We start from the raw sequence: 24573 nt of genomic DNA, 5'->3' as shown, positions 1-24573 counted from the left end.
GTAGAATAGGTCTTCAGCAACCCATGCTTGCCGTAAAAAGCGACTATGCTTGTCGTGAAAGGCGACTAACGGGATCGGGTGGTCAGGCTCGCTGACTTGGTTGATGCATGCCATCGATCCCAATTACGTGGATCGATGCTCATGATATCAATCACTGGATTGTCTGGTCCAGACTCGATTATTTACAGACCGCCGTCATATAGCTGTAATATTGCTGAGTGCGGCGTTAAACAACAATCACAACCAACCAACCATCATAATATTTCGTGATAGGCAGTGACTAACGTTATTAATTTTGGAAAATTAATACAGAGTAAAGACATGATTCGGTGTATTTGGGTATAGGCGTATCGTGTCGAAGTGTGAAAATTTCGCGATGCATTTATATATCGGTGAATAGCAACACCCCAGTAAGCATATAGGTCCCTGTCATAGGCTGGTACAATGTCCTTGTCGTATAACAATGCATAAAACAGGCGTTAGCAGAGTAAGCTTTTCCGAATCTGTCAACATTCGCAACAATGGATATTTGTTATCCAATGTAGAATATCTCTAGCGTATATATATCACCATTCTTTCATGATGGTTATCACAAAAGAACGGGAATATAATACACTTGATAATTGTTTGTTATTGTTTAACGCCAAGCATAGGTCGAACTGGATAACCAACAGGGATTGACATGTACAGTTATACAGCAAGTAGGCATATATCTAAGCAGGCGACTATTTTCCGTGTATCACTGACAGAGTCAATATTGATACGAACGAAAGTCCCTAAAAGACATTTGAACTAATTAAAATCGACTTGACAACGTGACTTGAAACATAAACCTACACAAAGTGGCTTTTTTACGTCATGAGATTATGACGTCATAGATGTCTACGGTCTATGACGTCACTGACAGGTACCCGATTGACGTTACAGCCGTATAAGCTGCTGGTAAACATAATCCACAATGACATTACGCGTTGTGATTACAAGTCAACTTGTGATATGATTATGACTAGATATTACTTTGAGATAAAGATAAATATTTTCCAACAACTGTAAAAATTATTTCTCATACTCCAGTTTCTACGTACACCGTGAAAGTATCCTGTTCACAACAACTGATATCCATACGGTTAATGAAAACAAATAATGCCGAAATATGTCGCGTATGCTATTTTTCGAGAAGAAAAAACAAAACAAAACAGTACTTTCTGAAACCATAGCCACGAACATGAATTATCATTGATACGAACGCGTAGCCCGAAACATATGAATTTGTAAGAGAAACCCACAGTAGCATCGTTTGGATACACTAGTGTCTTTCGATTGGAAATGTGTCTACGGAAAATGCAGAAGAAATAATTACATGTATCGTTTACTCGTTTTGTTGTCCCCAATATGGCGTATGTTCTAATATGTAACCTGAGATTAGGGTATACCACTAGTGGTTTAGAGGGACGGGCGCTATGAGAACCGGTAGTCATGCTAAGCTAACTCTCCTATCCCAGAGTCAGCAAAGTGTTCTATGAATGGCCCACCCAAAATGGCGACGGTAAGGGATTTGTCAGTGCACTGAATGTTTTGACTGGTGTATTTCACGCGATTGTGCGTCCAGAACTTGATCAATATTTATGTCCATTGCAGGTGAATCACATTGTCTCCGTTATCTGGCTCTTGATCTAGTGGTGGATTGGGGAATTTTATGTCCTTTTCTGCCTCGAAATCACGACAATATTTGTAGACAGACGAGCAGACAGTGGTTTCTGACTGGGTCAGACCTAGATTTGACCAACCAGCGAAATCTACTCGTGTAAGCTTTCCCGGTTTGCCTTGGGTTGTAAGACATGGTATCAAAGTTCACAAGTGTTTGATACGTAAAAACAAAGAAAATCTGCCGGTCATTGTGGTGGATGAAGCGAGTTTGACCCAAAAACATTTTCCGGAAGCTGGAGTTTCGTGAACACAGGACATGGCTAACTGATGAGAAACTGTCATTGCGTCCGAGGAGTGGCTGTCGTGTGTTTTAGCTTCTTAACACAATCAGTGTGAATTGGGAATCATTAAAGAAATATCATATCTTACTCCATTAAGTAGGATTGTGAGAATTGTTGTTATAATTCACAAATCCTCACTTTGAGGGAAGGCTAGGCCTACATCATGAAGGAGTATAAGGTAGTCGTGTTGGGGAGTGGAGGTGTGGGGAAAAGTGCTCTCACAGTCAAATTTGTGTCCGGTAATTTTATGGAGAAGTATGATCCGACGATTGAGGATTTTTATCGGAAAGAGATCGAAGTGGATTCAGCACCATCTGTTTTAGAAATATTAGACACAGCGGGCACAGAGCAGTTTGCATCAATGCGTGATTTGTATATAAAGAATGGACAAGGATTTGTGATCGTCTACAGCATTACCAGTCTCCAGACTTTCCAGGATATTAAAACAATGAGAGAACAAATTCAGAGAGTGAAAGGGGTGGACAAAATACCCATGATTTTAGTCGGGAACAAAGCTGACTTGGAACATCAACGTGAGGTCCCTTCTCCGGAGGGATCGACTCTGGCTCAGTACTGGGGCTGCCCGTTTCTTGAAACATCAGCAAAAAGTACACAAAATGTCAATGAAGTTTTTATTGAAATTGTTCGAGAGATGAATACAAGCCCAGTTAAGGAAAAGCAAGGCTGCTGTAGTATACTTTGAGGTATGTATAACACTTTACATAATTACCATGCTTACATACATAGTTACATGTGTTTGTTTTCAGTGGAAATATAGCTAAGTGACAGGAGAAGATATGGAGGTGACTTTCCTAAGGTCCTAGGATATTCAATGTTTTCCTTTATGTTGAACCAGAGCTGCTCATGAGCTGTATGTCTTTAATACGCAGGAGACACAATTACCCAATTAATTTGAGATGTGTACATTAGGTATAACGATAAACTGGGGCCGCAGTACGATACATATCCCGGCACTATGGGTGTGATGCAATATGTATCCTGATACATAATACTTTTATTTATTAGTTGATATTTTTTATTTTTTTATTTTTTGCTGGTGAATCACAACCCTGTATTATTTGTTTTTAAATTTTTGAGAGCGAAAGGGATGGTGGGGTATCCGAGTAGATAAAGTGTTTGCTCATCATGCCGAAGACCCGGTTTGGATTCCCCACATGGGAACAAAGTGTGAAGTCCATTTCTACTGACCCCTGCTGTGATATTGCTGAAAGTGTTGTAAAACCATACTCACTCACTCTGAGAGTGAAGATTTGGATATTTGGATATCGTGATACAATTCTGTATTTGACGTATTGTTACATAACTAGTATACATGTCGGAATATGTGTGACAAATTTTCAACATGCAATAGTATTTCTCTGTCAAAAGTGTTAATGGAAAAACAATCATAACATCTGTGATCCAACAATGTCGGTGCATCCCCTGCGTGATTGACTAGGGCAACCAACAATGTCGGTGCATCCCTGCCTGATTGACTAGGGCAACCAACAATGTCGGTGCATCCCCTGCCTGACTGACTAGGGCAACCAACAATGTCGGTGCATCCCCTGCGTGACTGACTAGGGCAACCAACAATGTCAGTGCATCCCCTGCCTGATTGACTAGGGCAACCCACAATGTCGGTGCATCCCCTGCCTGATTGACTAGGGCAACCAACAATGTCGGTGCATCCCCTGCCTGATTGACTAGGGCAACCAACAATGTCGGTGCATCCCCTGCCTGATTGACTAGGGCAACCCACAATGTCAGTGCATCCCCTGCCTGACTGACTAGGGCAACCAACAATGTCGGTGCTCCCCTGCCTGATTGACTAGGGCAACCAACAATGTCGGTGCATCCCCTGCCTGATTGACTAGGGCAACCCACAATGTCAGTGCATCCCCTGCCTGACTGACTAGGGCAACCAACAATGTCGGTGCTCCCCTGCCTGATTGACTAGGGCAACCCACAATGTCGGTGCATCCCCTGCCTGATTGACTAGGGCAACCCACAATGTCAGTGCATCCCCTGCCTGACTGACTAGGGCAACCAACAATGTCGGTGCATCCCCTGCCTGACTGACTAGGGCAACCAACAATGTCGGTGCATCCCTGCGTGACTGACTAGGGCAACCAACAATAATCAACTTCCTGCTTAACTCTGGACACAAATGCTATGATGCTGTGATTGACACACCTGATTATCTTTAAAAAAGGAGTTTTTTTATTTTTCATTATTTTATCAAAAGTAATTGGAGCCTTTTGGAGGATGGATACATTGTATAGTATGGATCCCTGGAGTTGTCAGAGATCATCAGCATGAGTAGGTATTCACTCACGTTGACTGCTATCATCCGCATCTTAAACTATGCTTTTGTTAGCGTGGTTAGTGCAGTTCAGCGATGTAGGAAGAATATTGTTGACATTAACTATTGTATCATAAGACATTCACTCACTCACTCAATGGACATTCAAAATTGCGCATTTGGACAAGAAATAATCAATCATTTATGGTAACAGTATAACTTATGCTTGTCTTTCAAGATCTCTCACAGGTTTGACCATATTTTTAGATTTCTTGCTATTAAATTTTATAAATTTGTCAGGAACCAAATTCCAAGCAAGTGAAATCTCATGGCATTACGTTATCGTTACCCCAGGCAGTGGATCAGTGTGTACTCGATTTTCATTCTCAGCTCCTATGGAAGTATACAAACCAAGCTGCCTGTGAGGCGCTAGGATAACAGTCACATTACCTTCTCATCCTACCAGGTACCCATTCACTGCTGGGTGAACAGAATCCCTACAGTGTGGTCAGGGAACCTTTGTTGCTCAGAAATTTAGTGTCATTTACTTCTGTTCAGGGATAATTGAACTGGCCTCTTATATCAAACTTGTGGGTAAATAATTAAGTCTGGACTAGACAATCCAGTGATTGATATCATGAGTATCGATCCACACAGTTGGACGATGACGTGCATCAATTAAGTCCGCGAGCCTGACCACCCGATCTTGTTAGTCGCCTCTTACGACAAGCATAGTCACCTCTTGTGGCAAGCATGGGTTGCTGAAGACTTATTCTGACCCTGATCTTCACAGGAATCAAGGAATTACACAAGGGATATGTTTATTGCTCAAATTTGTTACCTGACAGAAAAATAAGCTGTTTTTCAAGTAATTAATCTTTTATTCCACATTTATGAAATTTGGCACATTTAGTGATAGCAAATCATTAAACAAGTAATATCCTACTTACATAGTTACAGAAATACCATTGACACCAGTCACTAATGTTTTGTGGTCATGATGTAAGATCTAGCATATAGCTTTAATCTGCATGGTTTGCTGATAGTCTTAAGGAACAAGGGTAACTTATTGCTGCTAATCTCTTGATGGATTAGCCTTGTCGGAAATTGCTGTATCAGCATAATGTGATTATCAAACACTGGCTGTGGGAGCTGGACAGGCAGGACTAATTACTGGGTGATGTTGATCCCTGTTATGTAACGTTGTACATACCTGTGTTGGACCTGACGTGTATTTATCAGTTTGTTGATGTCACCACCCTCATTTTGAGTCATTGTTTTGCACACATAAGGAAACTATTGGCACTTAATTAAGGCTGAGTAGTGTTCAGCTTTCTGCGTAGGTCAGCGGTAGAAACTAACTGTTTTAGACTACTAGTCCTTATAATGTTAACATAGAGCAAAACCCTTAAAAATGGCAAATTTCTACTATTCCTCATGAAACCTTAACTTTTGTCAGTTTGGCAAGGACTACAGGACCAGTGCCAATTTCTAACGCTGTAGGTATCAATGAACATGAACTATACATTTATATTACAGGGTTACAACTTAATACTAGCCCGCTAGCCTGGGGCATGTACAAATTCCAGCGGACTAGTACAAATTCCCAATTTCCCCATTGTTTTAACCGTGATAACATTACAAGGGCTTTTTGTCTTTACCTGGGCTAATAAAGCTTTGAGCTAGTACAAATTCCCAATTTCCCCATGGTTTGAACATTACACATGTAACAAGGGCAGTTTGCTTTTACCCAGGCTAATAAAGCGTTAAGTTCTATCTCTGTATTACTATTTATCATGATAAGGGAGTGTTCAAAATGATGTTAATCCTGGGCCCTGAGGGTATGCTGCCATCATGCCTATAGTGAGTGAGTGAGTTGGGTTTAACGCCGCTTTTAACAGTATTCGAGTCATATCACGGCATGTCAGCTTAATGGGCATGATGTGGGAGGAAAGCGCGAAGTGATGAAGGTCTCAGACATTTACCACTTCGGTGAAACCACGAGCATGGGTATGGTGCTGACAAACCTAGAAACATAATCGGGGCGAACCAGGATTCGAACCCACTGTCATAGGTTTCTGTAGTTCCTGTGGGACGCAACTCTGCACAGCGAATCGCGGCGCCTTAGACGACTGGGCCACCCGTGCCCCCTCATGCCTATAGTATTGATTTTAGGGCCCCTTATGTTTTTATTTTTGTAACAATAGGACCTTTGACCATGTTTACTTTCATGCTTAAAACACTAATACTTGGACACACCGTTTGTGTAGACACAAGGTCTAGTGGATAGAGGGTCTGCCAGGAGAGTGGAAGGTCGGTGGTTTGATCCCCTGAGCGCGTCATCTCGAAAGATGATAAATAGATGGTACTTGTTACCCTGTCTGGTGCTCGCATTAAGGGGCTAAGTCTAAAACAAGGGCTGAACAGCTTGGATTCAGTATACTGTGTTTGAGTTGGGAATTCATGTTATGCCATGGTATGGTATCTTTGTGGGCTAGCACTATAAAAACGGAATAAATCTGGACTAGTACCAGCAGCCACACACACACATATACCTGAATTCATTACATATTGCTGTATGAGCATGATGAGGGCAGTACTCTTTAGCATGTTGTTATGCTTCATTTCAACTCAGGGGTCACGGGTGGCCCAGTCCTCTAAGGCGCTGCGATTCGCTGTGCAGAGTTGCGTTCCTTGGGCACGCCACAAACCTATGAGACCTGCATCACTTCAGGCTTTCCTCCCACATTAACATGATTAAGCTGACATGCTGTATTATAACTGGAATACTGTTAAAAGCGGCATTAAACCCAACTCACTCACTCATTTCATCTCACCTTGTGTAAGAAATCATAATCCATATGAGGGTGAACGTAAGGAATGATATCAATAAACTAAGTTCATCTAACATTGGAGTGATTAGAAGGGTAAATATGTAATTTATGTTACTTGCCGTAAGAGACGACTAACAGGATCTGGTGGTCAGGCTCGCTGACTTGGTTGATGCATGTCATCGTATCCCAATTGCGGCCATCGATGCTCATGATATCAATCACTAGATTACTGAGTGCAGTGTTTAACAAACAAATAAACAAAATCATAAAATTCTTAATAACCCACCATTTCAAATAATTTTCAAATGTAAATCGTTAGTGGGCCAGGTATTTGGCCATCTTGTCTATGAAAAAGATGGCTTACGCACCACAGATAAGAATACATGCAAGTATCGTGATACATATCAGATCGTGAGCAAGGTATTGTGATATGTATCGGATTGTGTGCATCGTGATTCGCATCAGAACGTACAGTTTACACACTAATTTACACGCATATGAGTTATCAGTTTACCATGTTTACTGTTAGTCATGGTGAGAAATTAAAAGGGGGATTGGAGGTTTAAAGTATATCACAATATTTTGCAATACAAATGGCCGTATTGCAATACGTATCATGATATAATATATAATTCTAAATTTTGAATTCAGAAGCAATCTGATACATTAAGCTATGAACTGAAGTTCATAAATGGAACAAAAGAAGATGCTGGTACAACATAATGTTTACTCATTCAATAAATATGTAGCCATCTTGGAGCCCTGGATGCTCACTCCTGGGCAGCAAAGGCATTTGGCAAGTATATAACATTAAACACATGATAAAAATCCCAATTTGAAATCACTCGATATATCGAGCATGAAAAAAATATTTTGTGATACATATCCTGGAAAGAATGAACTTCAATTTACCGATATACCAGTAATACCTCACACCCTTAGAAATAAATGTTAATTTTCAATAGTCCACATCTGAGAGAGAGCGTTGGTGTTTTTACATGCGCTTTCCAACTTTATGTGTATTTCGCCCATGAGAGCCCACATCTGTAGCAGAATTGCCATATAACTGTACCTAATGATAACAGTGGTAGTCCACATGGACATTCCACTAACTTTCCTGAATTGTTCTAGTCTCAGACTAGACTAACATCTAGTCTCTGAAATGAACATATCGTACAGAAAAAAAACAGTTGTTAAATTATCTTAATAAAAATATAATAAAAAGGAGCCCAGAGATTCTCTTCATTAGTCTGTCTTACAGACCCTGATACAAGTATATCAAATACAGCCCTTGCAAGTCTATAATGCTTGGCAAGTCTAGACTGCTGCAGTATCTGAAAAAGAAGAGAGTCTGTACGATATGTTCATTTCAGAGACTAGACTAGCAGTTATATTAATTTTGAAACCTGCAGGTTTTTTTCAACCTGGAACAGTATGAATATCCCTATCAGTATTTGTGTAGTATATCATTATCACCAATCACATGTAAATAGTGAAAGGGAAGGTCCACTCTTATAGGTGTGATGTGTTGTCACTAGGTGGTTGAGTTTGTGTCGTGAGGTGTGGGCAGTGAGATTTATGCATTATCAATAATGGTGATCGGTCATGACAGCCTGGTCATTGTTATCAGCCTGATCAGGTTAATATACCGTATTCGACGTAATAAGCGTCCAGGGCGCTCTCAAAATTAGAAATAGGGGTGCTTATTAGAATATTATTTTGAGTTTAAAGATCGTAAATTTCGTGGTTTATGCTAACAGCCCGAAATGTTTACATACAACATATATTTTTCAAGAATTTAATTGCCCATAATTAAGGGTGATATAACACACGAGTGCGTATTACAGAGTTCCCGTTTACCGGTATTTACTAGTTTTTTACCGGTAAAATTAGGCTTGGACTGGTAATTCATGTGACTGCCAGTCCCTGTGGACCAGCAAATAAAGTACTTATAAGTCTGTGTTGATGAACAAAACATCGGTGATATTCATATAAGTACATTTTTCGAACCAAGTCCGCTTATCTGTCATCATTCAGGGTTTCCCCTTGTCTATTTCTAGGTTAAATATCCATTTGTAGCGACTTCGTCTCGAAATATTAAAAAAACAAAGAGAAACTTGTGACTGAAGTTTGTGTGAATGACGTAGAGATCTAACTAAGTTACTTCAGAGATGACATCTTTGCACTGAATATGAAGTTGAAAGAATTAAAACCAAATAATTTGATACGTTTTTATATTTGTTGAAAGTTGGGATTGGCAGTAATTACGGGGGACTGGTAATTTTTAGAGTTGCCAGTCCACAAGGACTGGCAGTTTCAAAAGCCAGCAGGAACACTGTATTATGCACGAATAAATAAGTCTTGTGTACATTGATCAATCGGAAGGGGTGCTGATTGGGATTGTTCACTAGCCAATATATTAGCAAATATCGCCGTGGGCGCTTTTTAGAGCGGGGCGCTTATTACGTTGAATACAATATTGAGGGTATGTTACCTCAAGCTCAGATCTCAGGTCTTGATGAGCTAATTCAGCTGATGTTTTTGATAGCTACAGTAGATTGGCTTGTGACAGCCATACGATAGCATCAACTGTATTATGTAGTTTGACATCTTTGTGTTCAGTAATAGAGAACAGAAAACATACCCACTGCTTTAATATTTAATGAGTTCAGTTTGGCAAGTTTTTTAGAACACCTTGACATGTTGTATACCTTTTTCTAGAGTGGTCGGGTAGCCTTGTGGTTAAATCGCTCACTCGTCATGTTGAAGACCCGGGTTCGATTCCTGACATGGGTACAATGTGTGAAGCCCATTTCTAGTGTCCCCTGCTGTGATATTGCTCAAATATTGCTAAAAGCGGTGTAAACCCATACTCACTCGCTCACTCTAGAGTGGTCATTAAATAATATACAGTGGTATTGTCTGTAGGATTCATAAGGTAATAGGGTCGGTCGGGTAGCCTAGTGGTAAAGCGTTCGCTCGTCACGCCGAAGACCCGGGTTCGATTCCCGACATGGGTGCAATGTGTGAAGCCCATTTTTGGTGTCCCCCGCCGTGATATTGCTGGAATATTGCTAAAAGCAGCGTAAAACCATACTCACTCACTCACTCACTCACTCACTCACTCACTCATAAGGTAATAAGAAAACAAATGTCGTATATACCAATGATGTGTGTGTTATACAATCCACGGACACGTTTACTGAAATATATCATGGGCATAACAAGTATTTCCTAAGCTTAGATCAAATTCATCATGTTTATCCACTTGTTTTATTTTATGTTTATTTATAAATTTTATAGTTTATTGAAATATACAGATATTTCCTATACTTATCGGATGCCATATATCATAACATTTTCCTACAGATGTCAGCATGACACGACGTTTCTGACCTATAACCGTGTACGTCAGATTCCATGATGTAGTTGTCGGGGCCTGTGGGGAGTAAGACAAACAAAGCTTCTGCTTCCCCGTGAATGACTTGGCCAGATACAGCCATGACACCATGTTGGGGGTGAGGGGATGTGTCCGGGATGGACTACTGCGACTTATGGGACGTCATGTGATGTGTGACTGAATGTAAACACAGTCTCTTCCTTCTTGTGCTTCCTGCTTGGAGGGGCGGTGGGATAGCCGAGTGGTTAAAGCATTCACATGGGTACAATGTGTCAAGCCCATTTACTGGATTATTTCTAAAATCTGAGTAAAACCATACTCACTTGCTCACTCACTCCTGCATGGAGGCCAACTCCTTCTTGGTTTAATCAATGTACAACTAGTGTTTGATATTCTATCGTAATTCCCCCAAATCCAGGTTTGACCAATGTACAACTAGTGTTTAATATTCTATCGTAATCCCCCCAGTCCTGGTTTGACCAATGTACAACTAGTGTTTGATGTTCTATCGTAATCCCCCCAGTCCTGGTTTGACCAACGTACAACTAGTGTTTGATGTTCTATCGTAATCCCCCCAGTCCTGGTTTGACCAACGTACAACTAGTGTTTGATGTTCTATCGTAATCCCCCCAGTCCAGGTTTGACCAATGTACAACTAGTGTTTAATATTCTATCGTAATCCCCCCAGTCCTGGTTTGACCAACGTACAACAAGTGTTTGATGTTCTATCGTAATCCTCCAAGTCCTGGTTTGACCAACGTACAACTAGTGTTTGATATTCTATCGTAATCCCCCAAAACCAGGTTTGACCAATGTACAACTAGTGTTTGATGTTCTATCGTAATCCCCCCAGTCCTGGTTTGACCAACGTACAACTAGTGTTTGATATTCTATTGTAATCCCCCCAGTCCTGGTTTGACCAACGTACAACAAGTGTTTGATGTTCTATTGTAATCCCCCCAGTCCTGGTTTGACCAACGTACAACAAGTGTTTGATGTTCTATCGTAATCCCCCCAGTCCTGGTTTGACCAACGTACAACAAGTGTTTGATGTTCTATCGTAATCCCCCCAGTCCTGGTTTGACCAACGTACAACTAGTGTTTGATGTTCTATCGTAATCCCCCCAGTCCTGGTTTGACCAATGTACAACAAGTGTTTGATGTTCTATCGTAATCCCCCCAGTCCTGGTTTGACCAACGTACAACAAGTGTTTGATGTTCTATCGTAATCCCCCCAGTCCTGGTTTGACCAACGTACAACTAGTGTTTGATGTTCTATCGTAATCCTCCAAGTCCTGGTTTGACCAACGTACAACTAGTGTTTGATATTCTATCGTAATCCCCCAAAACCAGGTTTGACCAATGTACAACTAGTGTTTGATGTTCTATCGTAATCCCCCCAGTCCTGGTTTGACCAACGTACAACAAGTGTTTGATGTTCTATTGTAATCCCCCCAGTCCTGGTTTGACCAACGTACAACAAGTGTTTGATGTTCTATCGTAATCCCCCCAGTCCTGGTTTGACCAACGTACAACAAGTGTTTGATGTTCTATCGTAATCCCCCCAGTCCTGGTTTGACCAACGTACAACTAGTGTTTGATGTTCTATCGTAATCCCCCCAGTCCTGGTTTGACCAATGTACAACAAGTGTTTGATGTTCTATCGTAATCCCCCCAGTCCTGGTTTGACCAACGTACAACTAGTGTTTGATGTTCTATCGTAATCCCCCCAGTCCTGGTTTGACCAATGTACAACTAGTGTTTGATGTTCTATCGTAATCCCCCCAGTCCTGGTTTGACCAACGTACAACTAGTGTTTGATGTTCTATCGTAATCCCCCCAGTCCAGGTTTGACCAACGTACAACTAGTGTTTGATGTTCTATCGTAATCCCCCCAGTCCTGGTTTGACCAACGTACTACTAGTGTTTGATGTTCTATCGTAATCCTCCAAGTCCAGGTTTGACCAACGTACAACTAGTGTTTGATGTTCTATCGTAATCCCCCCAGTCCTGGTTTGACCAACGTACAACTAGTGTTTGATGTTCTATCGTAATCCCACCAGTCCAGGTTTGACCAACGTACAACTAGTGTTTGATGTTCTATTGTAATCCTCCAAGTCCAGGTTTGACCAACGTACAACAAGTGTTTGATGTTCTATCGTAATCCCCCCAGTCCTGGTTTGACCAACGTACAACTAGTGTTTGATGTTCTATCGTAATCCCACCAGTCCAGGTTTGACCAACGTACAACTAGTGTTTGATGTTCTATTGTAATCCTCCAAGTCCAGGTTTGACCAACGTACAACAAGTGTTTGATGTTCTATCATAATCCCCCAAGTCCAGGTTTGACCAACGTACAACTAGTGTTTGATGTTCTATCGTAATCCTCCAAGTCCAGGTTTGACCAACGTACAACTAGTGTTTGATGTTCTATCATAATCCTCCAAGTCCAGGTTTGACCAACGTACAACTAGTGTTTGATGTTCTATCATAATCCCCCCAGTCCTGGTTTGACCAACGTACAACTAGTGTTTGATATTCTATTGTAATCCCCCCAAACCAGGTTTGACCAATGTACAACAAGTGTTTGATGTTCTATTGTAATCCTCCAAGTCAAGGTTTGACCAACGTACAACTAGTGTTTGACGTTCTATCGTAATCCTCCAAGTCCAGGTTTGACCAACGTACAACAAGTGTTTGATGTTCTATCATAATCCCCCAAGTCCAGGTTTGACCAACGTACTACTAGTGTTTGATGTTCTATCGTAATCCTCCAAGTCCAGGTTTGACCAACGTACAACTAGTGTTTGATGTTCTATCGTAATCCCCCAAGTCCAGGTTTGACCAACGTACTACTAGTGTTTGATGTTCTATCGTAATCCTCCAAGTCCAGGTTTGACCAACGTACAACTAGTGTTTGATGTTCTATCGTAATCCTCCAAGTCCAGGTTTGACCAACGTACAACTAGTGTTTGATGTTCTATCGTAATCCTCCAAGTCCTGGTTTGACCAACGTACAACTAGTGTTTGATATTCTATCGTAATCCCCCAAAACCAGGTTTGACCAATGTACAACAAGCGTTTGATGTTCTATCGTAATCCTCCAAGTCCAGGTTTGACCAACGTACAACTAGTGTTTGATGTTCTATCGTAATCCCCCAAGTCCAGGTTTGACCAACGTACAACTAGTGTTTGATGTTCTATTGTAATCCCCCAAGTCCAGGTTTGACCAACGTACAACTACCGTATTTTCTTGAGTATAGTGCGCACCCATAACTCGTAAACTAAGCCGGACACAGCAATCAGCTGTACACACGTTTTCTTGGAATCTACCGGTGATTCAGTCAAGACACACCCAATGATATAACTTTACAGTATTTTTAATGCAAGGATCGGCAAAAATTGTATCTGAAACTTTTTTTTTATCAGGAATAATATATTCCAATATCTTGTTAATTTAGTTGCAGCTTTTACTAAACATATTTAAAATAATAATAACCCTAAGCGAAGCAGCTGATCGCTATTGCCGGCTATAATTTTTTACATGGAACCAGTCTGACCATTCACCGTCAAGGCTCCCGTGCACGTGCTCGCGAGAATTACGTGTTGACATAGAATCGTCCAACAAAAACAAACGATTCAAAGTATGGCATTTATGATATATGTATCCATTCTTTGTCAACTTAAGTTCGTTTCAAGGCGTCAATAGCGGTAATCTGACCTCGGTTGCTGTTAATAACGGTGAGTTCTGCGATCTTCCGATCACTTCACACACAATTTCGCCGAAATTAATTAAAACAATATTAAAAGGAATTTTGAATAAAATTAATGAAATAAGTTACAAACATAAGTCCAGATATAAAAAGAACACTTTTTATAGCCAGACAGTGTAATTACATGAATAATTTGCGTACTTCAGTATGGATTTGTTGACATGGTATTTCCGGTGTTACGTGCTCACGGTAATGTCTTTCCATGGGGGGAAAAACATCAAAACTCATAATACGTGTATAATGCTACACAGCTGTGTTTTTTGGAAAAAAAGTGTGCACTATACTCAAGAAAATACGGTAGTGTTTGATGTTCTATTGTAATCCCCCAAGTCCTGGTTTGACCAACGTACAACTAGCGTTTGATGTTCTATCGTAATCTGGTGCATGTTAAATAAAGTTCCTTAATTCGAGCTCTGTAAAGAGAAGAGAGAAATTGCACTCACTCACTCACTCACTCACTCACTCACTCACTCACTCACTCACATTTTCCAGTCTCAAATAGGTAATTAACACTGTACAGAAACACAGGAATTCTTCCTTTTTTTACCCCAGCTAAAGGTACCAGGGTGCCATTGTACAAAACAACCTTAGCACTGCGACTGCTGTAAGTCTATGTTAACATAGCTTTGTATAACGGCACCGTGGTTTATTGTTAGATTTTTCCTCATGTGTTCCATAGTAGGATGTGCATAGAAAGCTATGTTACAACAGCTTGCAGCCATTGATCAGGGGATTCCAGGAGCAGTCCGAAACTCCTGTTTGATGTCTCGTCAGCACCTGCAGCAAAGGGGAGAACAAGATCATTAGCACATCATTATGTCATCAGTCAATAACACTACACAAATCGGCAGGGATTATGGACATACCTTTTTTTAAAACCTTTTCAGAGACTGTTTATTCTCATTTCTATGGACAAATTACATTTCAATGCATTTGAGGTGGTGGAATGGGGTTTAACGTCGCGTCCAAGATTATACCACTTCCATAGGAATGTGCATGCACATGTTTATGTTTGGCTGCTTGTACTGGTCCAGACTAATGCTGGTTTTATACTGCCAGCCCATTGAGATACAATGTCGCAGTTTAACATGAATACCCCACCGAGACACAGTATACTGACTCCGAGACGACCAGTCCTTGTTTTTGCCTACTTAGATACCATGCTGCAGTTTAACATGAATAAATAGAGTAATTAAGTTTTGGTTTTTGATTTGGTCTGGTTTGTTGTTTAGCGCCGCACTCAGTAATATTCAAGCTATATGACGGCGGTCTATAAATAATCGAGCCTGGACCAGACAATCCAGTGATTGATATCATGAACATCGATCCACACAATTGGGATCGATGACCACCCGATCCCGTTAGTCGCCTCTTACGACAAGCATTGTTGTAAGTAAGTAAGTAAGTAAGCATGGTAAGTACACCAAACACAAGACATTCTTCAGTGTTGCAGCATGGCGCTAAGAGATATGTTCAGGCATTAATTGAATATATACTGACACATTGAGAACACATGATCAACTGTAACTTCAAAAGATATGTTTTTGTGCTCGTCCGTCTCCAAACATTGAATGAGATTTGAACCTGTAGAACAAGATTGTTGTGTTTGATTATCTTGTGCCTAAATACACAGAACAACTTAATATGATTCTAGTGACCATTTTGCCAAATCTTTAAAAAAATTGAATATGCATTTTCAAATTGTTATTTATATATATATTGAGCAAAAATGATGAAGTTCAGTTTTTTATTTATTTCTTGATTGATGTTTGCATAGTCTTCTTTTTTATTCATTGATACGTCGATACTATATCTTGCTATGGGCATTTCACCAGAAACTGGTGCAACCATTCTCTATGTAGCATCGTGTCCCTTGTATTCCAGGTTTAGATAGTCATGAGTTCAAATCATAAGATTTTCCGGGGACACGGGTGGCCCAGTCGTCTAAGGCGCTGTGATTCGCTGTCCAGAGTTGCGTCCCTTGGGCACGCCAGAAACCTATGATTGTGGGTTCGAATCCCGGTTCGTCCCAATTATGTTTCTAGGTTTGTCAGCACCATACCCGTGCCCATGGGTTTCACCGAAGTGGTAAACGTCTGAGACCTGCATTACTTCGGGCTTAGCTCCCACATTAAGCTGCTGTAATACTGTTAAAAGTAGCGTTAAACCAAACTCACTCACTCACTCACTCTTAAGATTTTCCCTGTTAATAATCCTTGTTTCTCAGCGCAATGTTCGTGCTTGTGGATTTTACCAACATGGCAAACATAATTGCTCTGCATCACTTCGGGCCTACCTCCAAGATTGGGTGACAAGCCGTGTTGGGACTGAAATACTGGCGGCTTCGAGATTAACATTATTGAAGCTGCCAATTCACCTGGTACTGATGTGTAGACCAGTATCCATTAATGCTCCTGGGGCCCAGGTGGCTGAGTGGTCTAAGGTGCTGCGATCCTGGAGTTGGTGGTCACGTGACAAAGTGTATGCTAGAGGACCAATTTGCTGCTGTCAAACTCACTGACAGGTATGTCATGGTGACATCTCGATGACTATACCAAGTCTACATTCCCTGATCACCAGCTGGTTACTGGCTTAAGTGGTGTGTAGATGGGCTGTGATGTCTCCAGCCAAGTCTTCCTGGGTCTGCTGCAGAATAGAGGCCATTTTGTAACCTTAGCGGTCTGTGTCCCGCTATATGGATATTGGCTGTGTGGAGTTATGTCCCTTAGCTTAAATTGTTTAAAACTTCAAAACTGATCATTGGTTTGCAAAAGTAATTAATGATTGATTAAAAATCATGCATCAGAATTTTCTGTTTCTTTGTAAAGAATAATAATTATAGCAGCAAAACTATGAAATGATATTTTAGGATGTCATAAAGTCATCAACTAATATCATAATATAGACGAGTTGTTCAGTCCCGACCTTAATATTTCGACAAAAAATGGAAATGATATAATTAAAAGCCATTTGCCCTTTCATTAATTTTAGGTCAGGCTACTATAAGTATTAAGGCAGGCAGGGATTTATCTAGATCCCTAGAGCCCCCCCCCCCCACAGATATTCAGCCCCAGGTCTGCAGCAAATGTCAGCCAGAATTCCCAAGATGGTATTACAATGTTGTTCCATTCCATGTTGGTATAGTTCTATCTAAAGTGATGGCTTTGTTGGGTTTCACTGATTTCACTGATAGTGGAACGAGGAAGAGGCTTCATTGTTTATTTTTGCATTATTGAATTTAATGTAAATATACAGTGTTAAACTACCTTTGAAGTTTCAGAAAAGAGGAACTTGTAAGAACTCCTAATTTTGAACAAAATAACAATTTTTCCTCTATAAGCTTGCCAAAGGCTCTTAGTTTGAAATCTTAGATAAATCCCCAGCATATTAGGTAGGAAAAAGACAAATCAGAATTGCATTTCAGATGTATTGTTTTATTCATCAAATATTAACAATGTTACTAATACTACATGTGCAGTGTTTGATAAGGTCTCGTTGGTCTTGCTTTTCAAATGTACATTTTGAGCACATTTGCATTTTAAATGTATGTTTTGAACACATTTGCTTTTAAAATGTACATTTTGAGCACATTTGCAGTTTAAATGTGCATTTTGAGCACATCTGTAGTTAAAATGTACATTTTGAGCACATCTGTAGTTTAGATGTACATTTTGAGCACATTTGCAGTTTAAATTTACATTTTGAGCACATTTGCAGTTTAAATTTACATTTTGAGCACATTTGCAGTTTAAATGTTCATTTTGAGAACATTTGCAGTTTAAATTTACATATTGAGCACATTTGCAGTTTAAATGTACAATTTGAGCACATTTGCAGTTTAAATGTACATTTTGAGAACATTTGCAGTTAAAATTTACATTTTGAGCACATTTGGTTTTGTGTTAACATTGCATTTAGCAGACTGAAACAACTCATGCTTCTCTATTTTTACTCTTTTGTGTTTTTTGGTTGACTGTTGGCAGATCACTTAATAAATTTAAACAAAAGAATTGCCTCATGTTTGCGTCTGCATAGCATGACGTTAAAATCGCCACTTCATCCAAAACATGATTTGTCATAATTGGTTGAGATTAAAAAACATGGTCATAAACCTGTTTGAAGCCGCATGACACGATTTAATGATCGGTGATTAGAAAGTCAGCTTCATTCTGTTTCTATTGAGACGGCCATTAGATGACACATACGTGGGAAATGTGTCCCTGCCATGGGTCATTGTTGTTGTTATGGCGACATTTCCTTCCAAATAAGGAATTCTCCACTTATCCTTCCTGTTCTTCTTTGATAAGGATAAATCTATACATAGTTGTATGCTTATGCTCATTGTTATGTTTATTCTGGTTTTAGCGTCTGTGTGATGCCTCCACTAAACATCAGAAATAGCGCGCTTATGTTGTGTTACAAATGTCGTGATAAGCATGATGATCGCCACATACACATTTTGTTATCAGTAAAATAATAATTACCGTATTCGACCTAATAAGTGCTCCGCTCTAATAAGCGCCAACAGCGATATTTGCTAATATATTGGCTGGTGAACAATCCCAATTACCACCCCTTCCGATTGATCAATGTTCAGACGACTTATTTATTTGTGTATGATACACACTCAGGTGTTATATGTAACCTTAATTATGGGCAATTAAATTCTGGAAAAATGTATCTGTCATACATGAACACGAGATGTATCTTTCAACTCTTTTTTTTTCCCACCAAAATAATATTTTAATAAGAGCCCCCTATTTCTAATTTTTAGAGCGCCCTGGGCGCTTATTACGTCGAATACGGTACTTAAAATTACTCAATCAGTGTCCGAAATAACTGCCTGCCTGCTTGCCCGTGTCTGGTAACTTATCTGTCGGGCTGCATGAAATTTTCCTCTACCTGCCCAACTGACTGGCAGATAATTTTAAGACTGCTTACGGTTTCAATTTCATTCAGATTTATTATAGGCATCATCTGGTCTGTTTGTCCATCTGTATTTCATATCTGGAGTATACCTGTGAAAACTGTGAAAGATTTTTCATCCCAACTGTGTACATGTATTAACCAGGGGCTTAAGTGCTGCCTTTTGCTATTGTGGGGGCCGGGGGCTTTCTCATCTTCTGTTGACTCTTGCCATTCTCACGTAGTTGTTTGCATTATTTCAACTGAATCAAGACACGTTTTTTCTATAATTTTTTGTGTGATTTTTCAATATGTATCATTTCTGAATGCAGACAGGTAACTTTGAAGATGGGCAGGCAACACTTATGGGTCACTTGCCTACTGTCTTGTTTGGGAGGCGGTTGGGTAGCCTTGAGGTTAAAGCGTTCGCTTGTCACGCCGAAGACCCAGGTTCGATTCCCGACATGGGTACTATGTGTGAAGCCCATTTCTTGTGTCCCCTGCCGTGATATTGCTGGAATATTGCTAAAAGCGGCGTAAAACCATATTCACTCACTCACGTCTTGTTTGGTGTTCAAATTATTTAAAAAACTACTCAATTTAATTGATCAAGCTGGTTATTGTTGGCTTTAGTGTGAAGTAGGTTGGGATTTGATTCATATGGAATTAGGACACATTAAGCACTGGGTGGTGGGACATGGGCCGTAAACACTTGGTATGTGAAACCCTTGCTGGGGATAACCATGGTTAACAGTGGGCCTACTTACTTAAGGACCCGTGAAGGTCTCAGTAAGAGTTAGGGGCGGTCGGGTAGCCTAGTGGTTAAAGCGTTCGCTCGTCACGCCGAAGACCCGGGTTCGAATCCCGACATAGGTACAATGTGTGAAGCCCATTTGTGGTGTCCCCCGCCGTGATATTGCTGGAATATTGCTAAAAGCGGCGCAAAACCAAACTCACTCACTCACTCACTCAGTAAGAGTTGGTCTTCAGCAACCCATGCTCGTCGCTAGAGGTGACTAACAGGATCGGGTGGTCAGGCTCTCAGATTTGGTTGATGCATGTCATCGATCCCAATTGTGTGGATCAATGCCCATGATATTGTCTCATGTGTGGCATTAAACAACTAACAAATGATCTTACTAAAGAACCTCTATGAGGGAATGGACAGGGATTCTATGTAACACATGTTCAATCTGGGATTACTCTTTCTTTGTAAAGTTTTAATTTTAGTACTTTTTGTAGGTCTTGGACTTGGTGGGTGAGTGGGTATTTTGTGCTGGTGATTCGGTGTTAAGTCTGAAAAGTATGGGTTTGAATCTTGGATTAGGCTTCACCCCAAAAAGTACAAGAACGTGTACTGTACTAAGAGAGTTTACTATAAAACATTTATTACATTTGACCCCTTTCTTTTCAAGGCCATACAAGTCTGTACAAGCTAAGGAACCCCCATGGGGGATACGTATAGGATCGAGTTGACCTACTTGCTAAAGAACCCCCCCATGGGGGATACGAGTAGGATGATGGGGGATACGAGTGGGATGGAGGGGACCAACTTACTTAGGCACCGACCATTTGATATTCTGGGGGACCTCGGATTTTGTATCGAGAACCAGATATTTTGTTTTTTAAAACTGAGCCTGCAACGATGTAATTTTTGTGGCAGGCAATTTTATTTATTTTCATCAGTCTGAAGCATAATTTATTTTTTTTCGATTAAATCAGATTATGTTTCGATTGAGGTTCAGGGAGTCTGAGTATGATTCCATGGAAGCAGGTTTGCCAGTTGAATGGCCTGACTATCAAGGAAAGTAGTCAGTGTCTGTATTATATGGTGATCCAAATAAGCTAATACTGCATAGCACCTACACTTGTCCCAATCATTCCTGACACAAAGAGAGAATGATACTTCAGTGGATATTGGAACAAGTCAGGAAAAAAATTCGACATAGTGGCTGGAATCTCCTTATTTTGACTTTACTAGCTTCAACAAATTAGTATAATTGGATCTGCGGTTGGGTCATTTCACCATGGTGGTAATGACGACATTATCTGCGAGATAGGATCAGCTGATTGGACCCCAACTACCGCCTGTTAACCCATTATGCGGGGTATTACACGCGTCTCTCACACAACTAGTGCAGTGGATCTGTTGAGTTAGCAGTCAATGCTGATGGCTCTGTCTCATCTCCCTGGATACAGCATTCCATTTGTGTACGAGGGCTGACTATAGGGACTATTTCACTATAGCAATTGTATTGCAATAGTACCCCAGATAGGACAACCCAGATCTCCACCACGCAGATCTCCACCACCCAGATCTCCACCACCCAGATCTCCACCACCCAGATTTACCCAGATCTCCACCACCCAGATCTACCAAGATCTACCAAGATCTCCACCACCCAGATCTCCACCACCCAGATCTCCACCACCCAGATCTACCAAGATCTCCACCACCCAGATCTACCAAGATCTACCAAGATCTCCACCACCCAGATCTCCACCACCCAGATCTCCACCACCCAGATCTACCAAGATCTCCACCACCCAGATCTACCAAGATCTACCAAGATCTCCACCACCCAGATCTCCACCACCCAGATCTCCACCACCCAGATTTACCCAGATCTCCACCACCCAGATCTACCAAGATCTCCACCACCCAGATCTCCACCACCCAGATCTCCACCACCCAGATTTACCCAGATCTCCACCACCCAGATCTACCAAGATCTACCAAGATCTCCACCACCCAGATCTCCACCACCCAGATCTCCACCACCCAGATCTCCACCACCCAGATCTCCACCACCAAGATCTCCACCACCCAGATCTACCCAGATCTCCACCACCCAGATCTCCACCACCCAGATCTCCACCACCCAGATTTCCACCACCCAGATCTCCACCACCCAGATCTCCACCACCCAGATTTACCCAAATCTCCACCACCCAGATCTCCACCACCCAGATTTACCCAAATCTCCACCACCCAGATCTCCACCACCCAGATTTACCCAGATCTCCACCACCCAGATCTCCACCACCCAAATCTCCAGCACCCAGATCTCCACCACTCAGATTTACCAAGATGTCCACCACCCAGATTTACCCAGATCTCGACCACCCAGATCTCCACCACCCAGATCTCCACCACCCAGATCTCCACCACTCAGATTTACCAAGATGTCCACCACCCAGATTTACCCAGATCTCCACCACCCAGATTTACCCAGATCTCCACCAACCAGATCTCCACCACCCAGATTTACCCAGATGTCCACCACCCAGATCTACCCAGATCTCCACCACCCAGATCTCCACCACCCAGATCTCCACCACCCAGATTTACCCAGATCTCCACCACCCAGATGTCCACCACCCAGATTTACCCAGATCTCCACCACCCAGATCTCCACCACCCAGATCTACCGAGATCTCCACCACCCAGATTTCCACCACCCAGATTTCCACCACCCAGATCTACCCAGATCTCCACCACCCAGATCTCCACCACTCAGATTTACCCAGATCTCCACCACCCAGATCTCCACCACTCAGATTTACCCAGATCTCCACCACCAAGTTTCCACCCAGATCTCCACCACCCAGATTTACCCAGATCTCCACCGACCAGATCTCCACCACCCAGATCTACCCAGATCTCCACCACCCAGATCTACCCAGATCTCCACCACCCAGATCTACCCAGATTTCCACCACCCAGATCTACCCAGATCTCCACCACCCAGATCTCCACCACTCAGATTTACCCAGATCTCCACCGACCAGATCTCCACCACCCAGATCTACCCAGATCTCCACCACCCAGATCTACCCAGATCTCCACCACCCAGATTTACCCAGATCTCCACCACCCAGATCTACCCAGATCTCCACCACCCAGATCTACCCAGATCTCCACCACCCAGATTTACCCAGATTTCCACCACCCAGATTTCCACCACCCAGATCTACCCAGATCTCCACCACCCAGATCTCCACCACCCAGATCTACCCAGATCTCCACCACCCAGATCTACCCAGATTTCCACCACCCAGATTTCCACCACCCAGATCTACCCAGATCTCCACCACCCAGATCTCCACCACCCAGATCTACCCAGATCTCCACCACCCAGATCTACCCAGATCTACCCAGATCTCCACCATCTGTAGAATACGTCTTCAGCAACCCATGCTTGCCACAAGAGGCGACTATGATGTCAATCACTAAATGGTCTGGTCCAGACTCAATTATTTACAGACCGCCATCATATAACTGGAATATTGCTCAGTGTGGCGTTAAACAAAAAAAAATTCAATAAACCAATGACCAATCTAGGTCACCTGATGAGTTCGACAGTAGCCGTTTGGTCCTTGGTCACTTGGTCACATGATCACCGAATGGAGAAAAATCCAGTATCACTTACCTTTTCCGCAACAACTTTATTCACTGTATGATTTTGATATGCAGAAAATATTCTGAAAGTGACCTAAGACCTAAGCGTGTAAAGTGATCATGTTTTATTTCTTACAATGTTTCAAACATCTGGTTTGTGAGGGTTTTCTCTCATCGGGAAATAGAAACATTTTCATTAAGATACTATCAGTCACAGCATTTAGATGTTAATTTAGTTTAGGAATTGCCTTCAGTCTGACACTGAGCTTAATCTTTATGAATTGTGAAACAGGGACTTGAACTGCTGTACCATCCACTTCCTGGAGCATTTGCTGGCTGGCAGTAGCAGTAATTAACTCAGCTCTTTCTTTTAAATCTGTCGAAAGAGGTGATTTGTGAGTGAGTATGGTTTTATGCCGCTTTTAGCTATATTCCAGCAATATCACGGCGGGGGACACCAGAAATGGCCTTCACACATTGTACCCATATCGGGAATCGAACCCGGGTCTTCAGCGTGACAAGCAAACGCTTTAACCACCAGGCTACCCAACCGCCCCTAAGCGTGACAAACAAGATCGGATGGTCAGGCTCACAGTCTTGGCTGATGCATGTCATTGTATCCAAAAAGTTTGTGGATTGATGCTCATGATGTCAATCACTGGATTGTCTGGTCCAGACTTGATTATTTAGAGACTGCCATCGTATAGCTGGATCATTGCTGAGTGCGGCGTTAAACAACAAACAATCAAACAATTAATGCCCTGCTGATCAAGACTTCAGTATAAGCATATAAAATATTTTGTGATTCTTTGGTGTGAGGTGACAGCCAGCATCACTCCCTGCCTTCAGTGTTGGCCAGAGGCACACATTCAACTGAAGCCTGCTTACAGAGCTAGTTATGTAAACACTAGTTGTGTGACAAGCATTTCCTGAATGTATCTCTCACTGGCCTTCATCGTGGATGTA

General features: G+C 41.6%; 2 protein-coding genes across 3 annotated transcripts in view; both read left to right on the top strand.

Moving 5' to 3' along the window:
* The first annotated feature begins 1380 nt into the window (after nt 1-1380).
* The window catches only part of LOC124111151 (ras-related protein Rap-2c-like), a 43060-nt gene continuing 19867 nt past the window's right edge, over nt 1381-24573 (top strand). The window contains exons 1-2 of one of the 2 annotated variants that reach the window (XM_046470764.2): nt 1381-1546; nt 1639-2692. In XM_046470764.2, the coding sequence (XP_046326720.1) occupies nt 2152-2691 (540 nt within the window). In that variant the 5' untranslated portion in view covers nt 1381-1546; nt 1639-2151 and the 3' untranslated portion in view covers nt 2692. Of the gene's footprint in view, nt 2693-24573 lie in introns of both variants that reach the window. The other variant, XM_046470763.2, reaches the window with a different exon arrangement.
* On the top strand, nt 16784-23384 carry LOC124111168 (proline-rich extensin-like protein EPR1). Its single transcript, XM_046470785.2, has 2 exons — nt 16784-16824; nt 21470-23384. Exons 1-2 carry the CDS (start codon nt 16784-16786, stop codon nt 23382-23384), a joined length of 1956 nt encoding a protein of 651 aa, XP_046326741.2.

This window comes from Haliotis rufescens, unplaced genomic scaffold (assembly GCF_023055435.1).
Source record: "Haliotis rufescens isolate VD_foot unplaced genomic scaffold, xgHalRufe1.0.p SCAF_9, whole genome shotgun sequence".
Classification (NCBI taxonomy): Eukaryota; Metazoa; Mollusca; class Gastropoda; order Lepetellida; family Haliotidae; genus Haliotis; species Haliotis rufescens.
Note: the sequence above shows the minus strand (reverse complement) of the source record. Positions and strands in the feature narration are given on the sequence as shown.